Below are 13,521 nucleotides of genomic sequence, written 5' to 3'. Positions count from 1 at the left end.
AATATTACCCATACTCTGTAATTAATCTCTGCAACTGAGATTTCTAGCACAAAATATTCTCATTGAAGTGAAGGCACACAAATCTTTAATACATTCTGATGCATATAATGTTTTAAATTGATAGTTCTAAAATTTTAGCGCAGTCAACATTTAGAAGATTGTTTCATGCTTTGAAACAATGCTTTTCCTGTGGAGTAAATGCATGATTATTTTCAAACTCCATTGGAAACTCTACTTAATTTTCCCTGATGAAGAAAGTGATGGCTTGGATGTAAGTCCTAAAGTTCATGGCATATTAAGGGTGAAGTACATAAATGGCCACAATGTGTCCACAAAGAATCTCAAGAATTATGTGTGTATCCTTCTGAATATATATGTAGTAATCTCATTATATTCTTTGATAATTGTATTTTCTTCCTCATTATTGCCTCACTTTGAGCTTTGTTTTTCTAAGAGTTGAAGACTAGAATGATGAACAACAGTTTCATAACTAATTGCCATCCAAATTCAGCTCTGTCCCAGCCCTTTAAGTCTCAGTTTTTTTTGGGAAGTCTCTGTGATTACATTTCTTGGCTGGACTTCACATAGCCTATGAATACTTCAGAAATAATCCATCTGGTCTGAAAACATGTTATAGGCAGATGGGCTTTCTTAAGTGTCTAAAGGGTTTGAACTGGCTCCTCTTTCCTCAGGATGTGCATGTGGCCTTTTTCTGTCTTCCTTATATTTCTAAAAAAGGAGAGACAAAGAAATATAGCTGTCATTGTTCTTGGCTTTCCAATGAGCTGCTTCTGAGAGTCACAAGGTTTCAGGAGCCAGGCCCTTCTAAAATGTCGGCTTCATTTCTCTGTCTTTTCCTCTAGATTTTCAATTTATTATGTGCCTAGAAAAGTAGCAATCTATCCAGAAGACTTCAAGCAACCTCTAGAATTTGTAGTATAGGCAAGGGAACATTTTCCTAATGACACTTGTTCATTGGAGAAATCTTTATTCCTGAGCCACTAGTAAGTACAGCCACAAGCCTGCTGGGTCTTCACAATCTTGAAGAGGCAACAATTCATGTCCTTTTTAATAGTTAACCAAAGAGGACATATATGTGTTAAGTGGCCTTGAAGAAGCATTGTACAGCGTTACTTAGTTCTAGGTCATAGTTTCTTAGATTTATAGAGATACAGCCCATCTTTTCTTTATAAAAAGATCTTTAAAAGCATAAAAATGTTTACACCTTTTTTATTCCTCCTTGTCCCCTAATTGAATAGAAAGCTTTTAATAAATCTACTAAAATTCTTAATATTAGACTGATCAGAATCTACAGAACTATGATGTTATGTTTCTAATAAGTTGAAACAGACATAAATGACTAAAATCAGATTAGAAATTGGAGCCCTTGAAATTCAAATTCTTGACATGAAACATGATCTGGTAGACATGCTAATTTCTTGGATGAATTTGAGTAGTCATAGGAAGACTTTGGTATGACTGAGCATAATTGTTGACTTTATTTAGTAAAGTCATGGATTTTAAGGGATGAATCATTGGGCTTTGTAGAATTGATGGATTTTGGAGCTAATGACAATATTGATAAAGATCTTCAATTTAAATATTTAAAAATGCATAAAAATTAAGATTTTTCAAAGCCATCAGAGTGAGGCAACTCATTAGCAGAGACTGTATATAAGAAATATCTTGGCTTTTTTGACTCACTTTTGGAGATACTGTCTTCTTTTGCTGAATTTAAATGAAGCTATCTTCAATACCATCTCTTTTTTTTTTTAAATAGATTTTTAAAGTAACTTTGCTGTGCTATCTAAGTATATTCACACTTTCAAATTCAGAACCTTTAAAAGGCTTCAGTTTAAGGATGTATTAAATAATTTTTTTCCCCTGATTCTGAGGGAAAGTATGCTGCTTAACATGATAGAACTTCTGTACTAATGGGAAGTATCTTACCCTTGAAAAAAGAAACATCATGATCTCGTTGCTTAGTGTGTTTTTAGTCAATGCTCACCCGCATGGTGCCTGCCTTGTTTGTGCAAAGTTCTCTATTCATACATGTATAAGTGATGGAGGTGAATCTATTCTGCCTGTTTTCTGTCTCTTTCCTTATCTGCTAACTTTGTCTTTCCTGTCTACCAGGCCTACCCCTTGTCTACCTTAGGACTAGGAGTACAGCCAGTCTGACTAACCTAGAGCACCAGATCTATGCTAGAGGTACAGTACAGCTGAGGGAGGGAATGCATGGCTGCTATGGTCTATGGAATGTCTTGCTCAATGACCCTAAATAAATAATTAATTATGTGTGATTATTTAATTTTAGCAAGAACAGTAAGAACATTTGACAACATTAAAAATAAACCTAATATTGGTTGTCATTGTGTCTTTTCCATTCTCTTTTCCCTACTGATGAAAGGTAAGAAAGCAAAACTCCCTTCTGCCAGTGTTTGGCAGTTGTGACATTACACAAAGGGAATATTGTGTTAGTTGGTGGCCATTTTTCATGGTGAAAATCTCACAAATGATGGGAAAATTCTTCCACAAACCAACATTATAGATCTCTTTATTTATGAAAAACTTGGTAAATGTTTATTCTTGGGGAAATGCAAAGGAATTTCTGGAACATGAGATATTTTTAAATCCTCATACTATTACTAAGATAAAAATTTCTTATGGTTTTGAAATAGGTGCACATGGTACTTAAAAAATAGAGAAGAAAATATTCATCATTCCTGCCTATGACTCTGTTATTTCCTGAGACAGAGAAAATGGGGAGGAAGTGTTGGTTGGCTAGGTAGAGTATTGAAAAAAAAAAAAAGAACATAAAAATTAGGATATCAGAATCTCAGTGTGTCATTTCTTCATTGGTTGAAATGAGTGTACTTAATTGCAGCTTCCTCTGTGATACGGCTGATTTTGTAAACAAGGAAGAATCTACTCAGGTGTGTGAAAACAGAGGCATCAGTGAAATGGTGGCAGAGCTATGGGTTATTTTGTGAGCATTTTTATCAAGAAAGGGAAAAAGAATTTTAATGAAATAAATACTTTGATGTTTGTACAGCATTGCATCCTTTTCAAGATATTTTCTAGTTTATTTCATTTTATTCTTGCAAAAAACTTTAGAAGTAGATAGTTTGGACAGAGATTATTATAGATGAGGAAGTTCATATTCAAAGAGTTTATTATATAGTTAGTAGAATGAAAGCAATTTATTGTTTGTTTGGTTTTTTTTTTTTTTTTTTTGAGAGGCAGTTGCAGTTAAGTGACTTGGCCAGGGTCCCACAGCTAGTAAGTATTAAGTGTCCAAAGCTGGATTTGAGCTTAAATTCTCCTGACTCCAGAGCTGGTTCTCTACCTACTGCTGCACCAAATGAGAGCAATGTAGCAGCTGCTATAAAAATAGATCAGAGATCTTGGAATATGATATTCTGGAGAACCACAGGTTACAGCCAAGAATCACCTACCCAGCAAAACTGAGTATAATACTTCAGGGGGGATATTGGACATTTAATGAAACAAAGGATTTTCAAGCATTCTCAATGAGAGGACCACAAGTGAATAGAAAATTTGCTATTCAAATAGAAGACATAAGAAAAACATAAAAAGGGAAACAGGAAATGGAAAACAAAGGAACTTAATAAGATTAAGTTGTTTATATTCCTATATGGGAAGATACTTGTAATTCATAAGAACTTTCTCATTATTAGGGCAATTAGAGTATACATAGAGTATATTATATATATATATATATGTGTATATATATATATATATATATATATATATATATATATGTAAAGAGTATATGTAGACAGAACATGGGAGTGAGTTGAATATGAAAGGATAATATCTTACAAAATAAAATTAAGTAGTGAGAAAGAAATGCACTAGGAGAAAAGGAAAGGGAAAGGTAACATAATCTGCCATTATCTGTTATTGCCATTAAAGAGGCAAGAAAATTTTTTTATAATAGAGGGGAAGTAGGGGGGAATGAGTGAACCTTGCTCTAAACATACTCAAATGGCTCTAGAAATTTATTTTACTCTACAGGAAAGTAGGAGGGGAAGGGAATAAGAGAAATGTGGGAAATTGAGAGAAAGGAGGGCAGATTTGGAGTGGGGAGTTTTCAGAAGCAAAAACACTTTTGAGGAGGGACAGGGTGAAAGGAGAGAGAATAGAATAAGCGGGGGGAAATAGGATGAATGGGAAATACAATTAATAATAGTAACTGTGAAAAAAAAATTTGAAGCAAGTTCCTCTTGATAAAGGCCTCATTTCTCAAATACATAAGAGAACTGAGTCAAATTTGTAAAAATAAGAGCCATTCCCCTAGTGATAAATGATCAAAAGTTAGAAACAGTTTTCAGACGAAGTAATCCAAGCTATCTATAGCCATATGAAAAAATGTTCTTAAATCATATTGCTTGGAAAAATGCAAATTAAACAATTCTGAAATCGTATCCTCATACCTACAAAATTGGCTAATAGGACAGAAAAGGAAAATGACATGGTGGAAGGCATATGGAAAAAATGAGACATTAATGAACTCTTGGTGGAATTGTAAACTGATTCAACTTTGGAACTATGCTCAAAGAGCTGTAAAACCCTGTGTACACTCTAACCACTACTAGGTCTGTATCCCAAAAGAGCTTAAAAAGAAGAACAAAAGGGGAAAAGACCTGTATGTTCAACAATATTTATAGAAGAAGGAGAACTTAGACTCTGGGTCTTTTAATTTCTACTCCAGTATTCTTTTTGTTACAAACTGTCTACAGAGTAGAAACCTTGGGCTTTGTTTATAACAGCTTGAATTAATTATTTGAAATAAGTCCAAAGGGGAAGTCATTTTTCAAGTTGTAGCCAAGTGAAGGCAAACTAAAATGTGACTAACTTGAAGCTTTCTCTCTTTTCTGAAGAGATTGTGGTCCCTGGAGGCAAATTTTCTAAAACCATCAAGGGAAGCCATTCTCTTTGGTGGCCTTCAAAATTTCTTTCTTCTGTTGCGCGGCTAGAGTCCAGACTCTGTTTATTTTGGGACATAATGTGAGAGCTATTTGGTCAGTTTGGCTTCTCCCTGGTGTAGGTTTTAGGCTTTTGTAGCGTGTGCAATCAGTGGTTTTCTCATTGGGTAAGTGAATGTCTGAAGTTTGCTTTGGTATGTCTGACAAATATGGGAAGTTTTGTGACTTAGGCAGTGTGCCTTTTTTTAATTTGAAAAACCAAGTATTCTTTTAAAAATTACTTTAAAAAAACCCCTTTTCTCCACTTTTCCTCCCCTCCCCGTTGAGAAAGTAAGAAAACCTCTTACAAACATACATACAGTCAAGCAAAAAACAAATTCCTTTCATTGATCATGTCCAAAAATAAAAAAAAAATCTCAATTTGAACTCTTGAATTTGTTCCCTCTCCATCAGGAGATAGGTAGCCTGTTTCATCATGATTCCTCTGAAGTCATTGTAGGTCATTCATTGTACTGATCAGAGTTGCTAAGTCTTTTGAAGTTGATTGATTTAATATGGTTTTTATTGTTTAAATTGTTCTGGTTCTGCTCTCTTCACTTTGCATCAGTTTTTAAAAGGCTTGTCAGGTTCCTCTGAAGCCATACCCTTCACCATTTCTTATTGCATAATAGTATTCCATCACATTGCTATAACTTGTTCAGCTATTCCCCAATTTATGGGCATCCCTCAGTTTCCAATCCTTTGCTACTGCAATATGGGTTGCTAGAAATATTTTTTGCGTCCTTTTCCTCCTTTGCTTTCTTTGGGGAATAGATCTAGTAGTTATATTCCTGGGGTAAAAGGTATGCACATTTTAATAGCTTTTGAGGCATAGTTCCAAATTGCTTTCCAGAATGACTGGACCATTTCACAGCTCCACCAGCAGTGCATTAGTGTGTCTTTTCCCACAACTCCTCCAGTATTTGTCATTTTCATTTTTTTGCCAAATTAGCCAATCTGATGCATGTGAAGTGGAACCTCAGAGTTAAAACCAAATATTCTTGAATGTAAAGGTTCCTAATATTTTATTCATTATAACATAGTGATCAAAGTCATTTGCCACATTTTTTTTTAATTAAATATAATTTGCAAATGGAAACTTATAGTGTGGCTCACAGTGGGATATGAAAGCACATCTGGGTGCTTTTCCTGCTGGATCCCTTACTATATAAATGCTGGTTTCTTACTCCAATCATGGCGTGGAAAGGACCTTTCAAATTTCCACAATCTGTTCTATTTGCCCTTCAAATAGCTGTTAAAATTTTCACTCCCCATCTGCTCTTGTAAGGCTTAGCTTTATGCTTTATGTCTCATCAACTGTTAAACATACATACACACACACACACACACACACACACACACACACACACACACACACACCCCCCTTTATCTGTCTTTGAAAATAGCCGAAGTTCTCAGAAATGATCGACTGAATAAATGATGGAGAGATTGTATAAGAGAGACAGGAGGTTAAGTCTTATCCACTGGAGATTTTAAGTTTTTAGCATTTTACTGCACATTGGAACCTGATGAGCTCTGGTGGTTGTCAAAACAGAGGCTTGCTCTAACCTGAAAGTGCTTGTCTAGAAACACTTACTGTATTAACTTCTGAAAATATTTGATGATAAAAAAGGATAAGTTATTGCTTTTCAAATCGCAGTAATATCTTCTTCCCATTAGCCCTTTATGAAAGCACCCCCATGCCTCACTTGGAAGGCAGTAAAAACCTGTATGGGCTGGAGATTGTTCTTTAGCTTTCATCACTTATAAAAACATGGTTCTATAAGGTGGATTATATTTGCTTTAGTCCTCCTCAGTTTGCTGCTACTTCCCAATACCATTTTGTCCACTGTAGCTATAAATTGTAGGTTTAGGGTGTGTGTGTGTTTATTCTTTTCAGAGAGTGCTGAAGAAGAGGGGGGATTCAACTAAATTTGTTTTTGCTGTTCACCTTTTTGTCATCATCTCTGCCAAAAAAGTTTTTTAGAAGGAGTTGGGGCCCTCTATACTGCTATTAATTAATATTTATACCAGTCTGGGAAGCAGAGAAAATAAATGATGATAGGGACAAGACCAGCAATAGTTCTTATATACCTCTCCTGTCCCCCCAGAGTTTTCTATAACAGTTCTGAAAGATACTTAACCCTGCTGGTTAAGTATCCTTAATAGGGAGGATAGGTTTCTTACTGGTAGCATCCCCATCTTCCTTTCCTCGTCCTGTGACCCCGAACCTGGACTCTCACCACCAACCATCAATATTCATCATATACCAGGCCAAGACATAGCTACCCTCTATCATTACCTAAAGGTTGGAGAGATGGGAAATAGTGAAGTCCCTGTCCTTATGGTAGAGCTGGGAAATATGTCCCCTGAATTTAGTCCTCTGAAGATTATGTTCTTCTCTTAGAAACATTATCATTTCTTGTGTTTAGGGTCAATTTGCTGTTAGTACTATAATTCACATGGGGTTTTTGTGATTGCCCAGGGAACCAAATTAGCTTTTATAAGATTTTCTGTGAGAAAAAATATCTTCTAAGGTCCAAACAGCCAACTTACAAAGGAACTATTGTAATCCCATTCATTTGTAAATTAGTGACTGTACAAATTGTAATTTATAATTATCTAATCATTTTTTGTGTGTGAATATGGTCTTCCTAACTGGGTCATAGGGTCTTTGAGGACAGAAATAGTATCTTATATTATTTTTGTATTCTCCTTAGCATCTAGAACAGTACTGTATGTATATGTAGAAATTGATAGTAATGTCCATGACATAGGGCAACTGAAAATATCCCTTTAAAGTGGTTTTGTGTTTGAGGAGAAGGAAATAGCAGAGCACATTCATTACTATTCCTGTTTTGTTTAATTTTCCTGACACACAAAGATATCTGTCATTTCATTGGGCACATGTTGGGAATGCGTTGTCACAGCAATGAGGAGGAATATTTCTCTATTAATGGCCTGTTTGAATCATGGCTTTTGAACCAGGTTTTAAATGGATCATTGTCTGATATAGGCTTTTCCCAATTCATTTGGTTATTTACACATCTTTTTGGGATTTAATTTTCTTGCTTCCAAAGGACTAAGCACCTGAAGGTTGTTCCTCAGAGGTATAAGTTACATTTGGCTCAATAGTATGATTAAGACAGAGTGAGATAGGAAGTAGTGGATACTGATGCATGCTGTGTTCCATGTTGATTTTTTAGGTGAATTTGCAAGTGTAGGTGATTTGGAATTAGAAAAGATATTAGAGATCTAGTCTAGCACCTCCACTTCATAAGGGAGGAAGCTCAGTAGTTAAGGTGATCTGCCCAAGGCCACTGGGACAAATAAGAAGGACCAGGATTTCAACTCAAGTCCTTGGCAATCTTTTTTTCTATACCATGCTGCAAAGAATTCTCATTTGCCTTCTGGCCATATGCTGCATAGTAAATAGAAAATCATGTTTTGAATGAATCAGTGTCTGATACCACCTTTTTCCAGTTCATTTTGGGTATGCACACCTTTTCTTGGGGTTTATTTTTCTGTTTTCTCTGCCTTCATTTGGAATGTGCAGGGTTTATTTTTGGGTACCACACTATTTAGTTTGGGGACATTCTTTGATATCCTTGAGTATGGCTTTGCTAATGACCTTCCTTGATTTTCCCATCACAGAGATGAAAACCCCCAAACGCCGACAACCATTTGTCCCCTTTGCTCTGAGGAATCACACGGGGTGCACCTTGTGGTTTGCTACGCTAACAACTACTCCAACCCGGTAAGGAGTCTGACAAGATTTCTCCATAAGTGACATCTGCTCTCACTTTTTAACTTTGGGTTTTTTGAGGGTAAGAATGGTGACATTGCACACAGGGAAGTTTGTTTATTTTGGTAAAGAGAGAAAGTTATCTCTTATTTGGTACCTTGTAGGCTTAACCCTACTTGATATGTCAAAACTCTCCTGATATCTAAGATCATTTCACAGTAGCTTGATCCTCTCCCCAGCTTTTAAAGTCTAAACATAAATGCTTCTTTTTCATAGTCAATTGACATTTTTCATTATGATTAATGATCATTAATTTTCCTTAACAATGTTATTAATTGTAAATTAATAACAATTATTAATTAACAATCATTAACAACTTAAGCACTTTGTTTTGCATTTCTATGTTAGGTTTTTCAAGTAATATTGCATATTATTACTACTTCTGTTGAGGTTTTATCTTCCTGATTCCATTATTAGACACTGTGTTTCCCAAGTGCTTTTTAAATGTTTGTTGATTGATAGAGTAAAATGCCAAGTCTGGATTATTCAAATGGTGATTGGGGACCCAATATTTAGCAGAGGCCTGACACATTATATTGAAAGTGAGGATCAAATAAAACAGACATGACTTAGGGGAAAAGGTAGGGCCCATGAGGGTTTTTCCTTTTTTTTTTTTAAAGAAACATGTGGTTGCTTGATCTAATCCCAAACCAATCTTTTTTCATTCTTTCTCCAAGACTCTTCTGAAAACTTCACTGACAAAGAAAAATAAAATTGATCTCTGAACTTAGAATGCACTCCCTAGCCCAGATGGGATTGGGTGGGGTTGGGAAAACTAATGAGATTTCACCTAAGCCAAGCAAGAGACCTTCTGTAATAGTTTTTTGTCATTGAAAACTTGGCTCCTTGCTGCATGGAAATGCTGATCCTTTCAGTAAAGGAATTGAAATAGATAAATCTCTGCAGTCAGCTATTTTGGAAGTGAATTTCTTTTTGTTTTTCTTAGTTTAAGAGTTTAGTTAACCAAATGTTCAGTTTCCTTAGTAATAATAATTATTATTATCATTATCATGGATAATTATTATTATTTACATACTGCCTTAAGGTTTACAGAGCTCTTTACATGTATTTCCTTATTTAAGTCTCACAGGAAACCCTATAAAGAAGGGGTTATATGAGTATTATTATCCCAGTTTTGTAGATGAGGACTTGACCTCTCCCCCACATCATATGACCATGAATTGTCAGAAGCACAATGCAAACCTAAATATTTCCCAAGTCCAAGACCTTTCCACTATAACATATTACTCTTAATTTTTCCCTTGGTGATTGTACCTGGTGCAGCATTTATTGAGCATGTTCTATGTACTTAATAAAATGTTAATTTATGGTAATTATACTTGAGATTTACATAGCACTCTTTTCTAGATGACAGTAATTACTTTTTTAGTGAAATTCTCCTTTTAAGTTGACAGGAGTAGGAAATATCTACAAAATTCAAGTTGAATGTTATTGATCCTTATGATTGCTTTTAAATTCTTTCTAGGCTGGTTATCATAAGGCAAAGATCAAAAATATTCTGCCTATCTTGGATGTGGTTGGCATTTTCTTTGGTGGATGTTTTTAGTTCATGGGCATGAGAGAGACCTAGTTATATGTGATTTGGTTCTAGGGCAGCCTTGTCTCACAGTGGAAGCCCAGGCCTGGTTCCAGAGGGAAACAGAACTTTCCTTGATGATGCCCACAAGGTCAGTGAGTGGCGGGAAGTCCTCACCGGGGAAGAAATTCCTTTTGAATTTGAAGCAAGAGGAAAACTAAGGCACAGGTAAAGAATATTGTAATTTCTTCAGTGTTTAAAAAAAGGAGGGAAGTAAGGGAAAACGAATTTCTGTGTTTTGCCTGCTTTTTTCATGTAATGATTTTTGTAGAGCTTTTTTTTGTTTATATGAAAACTCCCATAGAGATACGTTTATTCCATCAATTTTCTTTTAGCCTATATATTTTCTCATTAATTGTTTGTAATATAAAGTTATCACATAATTTTCAAAATATTCTCCAAATGAATTTTGTTTTTATTTTATCAAGTCTTATAAAGTAGAACTACATAAAGTAAAACTTGATCAAATTTTACAAAATGTCTTTTTGTTCATTTTATTAATATAGCATTAAAACTATAAATTCACTTTGGTAGTATTGTTATTTTTATATTATTAGCACAACTCAGGGACATTGAATAATTCTCTAACTATTTAAATTTGAAGTGAGTAAGAGACTTGAGACAGAGGAGACTGATTAAGAGTAGTTTAGGTTAGAGGTGTTGAAGACCTGATTTAGGGTGGTATCTGGGTGAATAGAGAGAAGTGGTTGATGTGAGAAATGCTGTGAAGGTTTAAAATGTCAAGGTTTGGTCATGGAGTGGACATGTTCTGTGGGCGAGGAAGGAGTTGAAGATGGCATAAAAATTTTGGTGTTTAGCTCAGTTAAAACAAGAACTTAATGAAGACTTGTCCCAGAGGTTCCCTGTTGCTGCTGGATGACAACTATCATTTAGATAGCACTTGGTATTTGGAATTTTTTCTCACCTGGTTCCCCTCTCACTCTCTTTACTATTGCTGCTCTTGCTGAATTCCATTCCTGTTTCACTTGCCTTCTTCTGGGCCTTCAGCTGAGGGTCGCTCATGTCTAGAGTACAAAGCTTCTTCTTGTCCTCTTGGAATTTCTAGCTTTCTTCAAAGCACAACTCAGGATCCCTGACATCAGGGATGCTTTCTCTAGGGATTAGTACTCACATCCTTTTAAAATGACTTTTATATCACTTTGTGTATGTTTTGTCTTCTGTACAGGCCATAAACTCCCTTAGAAAACTCCTAGAAGGCAAGAGCTACTCTTTTTTTTTTCCTTTTTTTTTTTTTTTTTTTTGGTCATTGTGGGTGCCCAGACTTTACACAGTGCTTTGCCTTTCATTACTATTTGTTGAATTAAATTGATATAATAGCTGTTTTATTTTTTAATAGCTTTTTATTTACAAGACATATGCATGAGTAATTTTTCAGCACTGAGCCTTGCAAAATCTTCTGTTCCAACTTTTCCCCTCCTTCCCCCCCCTCACCTTCTCCCTTAGATGGCAGGTAGACCAATACATATTAAATATGTTAAAGTATATGTTAAGTGCAATATGTGTATACATATTTGTATAGTTATCTTGTTGTACAAGAAAAATCAGATTTAGAAATAAGGTAAAAATAACCTGAGAAGGAAATAAAAAATGCAAGTGGATGAAAACAGAAGGATTGGAAATGCTATGTCGTGGTCCACACTCATTTCCCAGAGTTCTTTCTCTGTGTGTAACTGGTTCTTTTCATTACTGAACACTTGGAACTGATTTGGTTCATCTTATTGTTGTAGAGGGTCACATCCATCAGAGCTGATCATCATATAAACTTGTTGTTGCCATGTATAATATCCTACTTCTATTCACTTCACTTGGCATTAGTTCATGTAAGTCTCTCCAGGCCTCTCTGAAATCATCCTGCTGGATGATGGTTTCTTACAGAACAATAATATTCCATAGCATCCATATACCATAATTTATTCAGCCATTTTCCAATTGGTGGGCATTCATTCAATGTCCAATTTCTAGCCACTACAAAAAGGGCTGCCACAAACGTTTTTGCACAAAAAGGTTCCTTTCCCTTCTTTAAGATCTCTTTGGGATATAAGCCCAGTAGTAGCACTGCTGGATCAAAGGGTATGCACAGTTTGATAACTTTTTGAGCATAGTTCCAAATCACTGTCCAGAATGGTTGGATTTATTCACAATTACACCAAGATTGCATCAGTGTCCCAGTTTTCCCACATCCCCTTCAACATTCATCATATAATAGCTGTTTTTAACTATTTAAAGAACTACCACATAGAAAATGGTATAGAGTATAGTCTTGGCCATAGATGGCAGAACAATGAGCTTATAGACCAGAGCAAGGCCACAATGGTCAAGTCTGATCTTGAAGTTAAGTGGCCTGTCTTTTAAGCCCTACCTCACATCCTAGAAGGGTGGCTTTGGACAAGTGTCCTTGAGCTTTCTCCTATGGAAAGTCAGAGTTTTAATACTTGTATCTCATAGGGCTGTGAGCAGGAAAGCACTTTGTAAACTGTAAGGGGCTGTTGTACTGAGTGGAAAGTTAGAGATGGGCTATAATCTGGGAAGCTTCTCTCCCCCAGTGTCATGGGCTGCTTTGGGAGCTCATGGACTTCTTCAACTTTTTCCACTCATGACCCCTTTGTGCCCTAGACACCAGATCTATAGGAATATAAAACAGGTATACAAATCAAACATTTACTGATTAAAAAAAAAAATCATAATTTCAACCCCCCACATTCAGTTACAAAACCCACGTAGGGTCACAAAGCACAGTTTAAGAAGCGGGTCTCTAAAGGACTATATTTTGGGGTCCCTTTAAGATATTTCTGACATTTGGAATTTCTGGCCATACAGATACTAGGAATTTTCTAGCCCAGTTCTTTAGTGGTAGATCTGTAGCACATTAACCTCTGAAGAAAGAAAACCTTCTTTTGATTATTTTTATATGTCATGACTTGAATTTTCATATTCATGTATTCTGAAAAGTTTCTTTGTGATGAATTACAGAATTTGAATTTTCAATTTGATTCACAAAATAGAGTAGTTATAATTATGTTTCTCATCACAGTTCTGTTATTAATAGGAACTTCACAGCTTATCTTTTTTCTTCTTCAGAAAGGCAAAACAAAAAGCCAAATAAAGAT

General features: G+C 35.4%; 1 protein-coding gene across 4 annotated transcripts in view; it reads left to right on the top strand.

Moving 5' to 3' along the window:
* VPS13D (vacuolar protein sorting 13 homolog D) overlaps positions 1–13,521 on the top strand; it is a 324,514-nt gene that overhangs the window by 105,657 nt on the left and 205,336 nt on the right. For 3 of the 4 annotated variants that reach the window (XM_074306229.1, XM_074306228.1, XM_074306232.1), the window contains 3 exons: positions 2,137–2,211; positions 8,646–8,748; positions 10,409–10,561. In XM_074306229.1, the coding sequence (XP_074162330.1) occupies positions 2,137–2,211; positions 8,646–8,748; positions 10,409–10,561 (331 nt within the window). The remainder of the gene's footprint in view (positions 1–2,136; positions 2,212–8,645; positions 8,749–10,408; positions 10,562–13,521) is intronic. The other variant, XM_074306230.1, reaches the window with a different exon arrangement.

Source organism: Sminthopsis crassicaudata, chromosome 3 (assembly GCF_048593235.1).
Source record: "Sminthopsis crassicaudata isolate SCR6 chromosome 3, ASM4859323v1, whole genome shotgun sequence".
Lineage (NCBI taxonomy): Eukaryota > Metazoa > Chordata > Mammalia > Dasyuromorphia > Dasyuridae > Sminthopsis > Sminthopsis crassicaudata.
The sequence above is the reverse complement of the archived record's forward strand: the minus strand, read 5'-3'. Positions and strand labels throughout refer to the sequence as shown.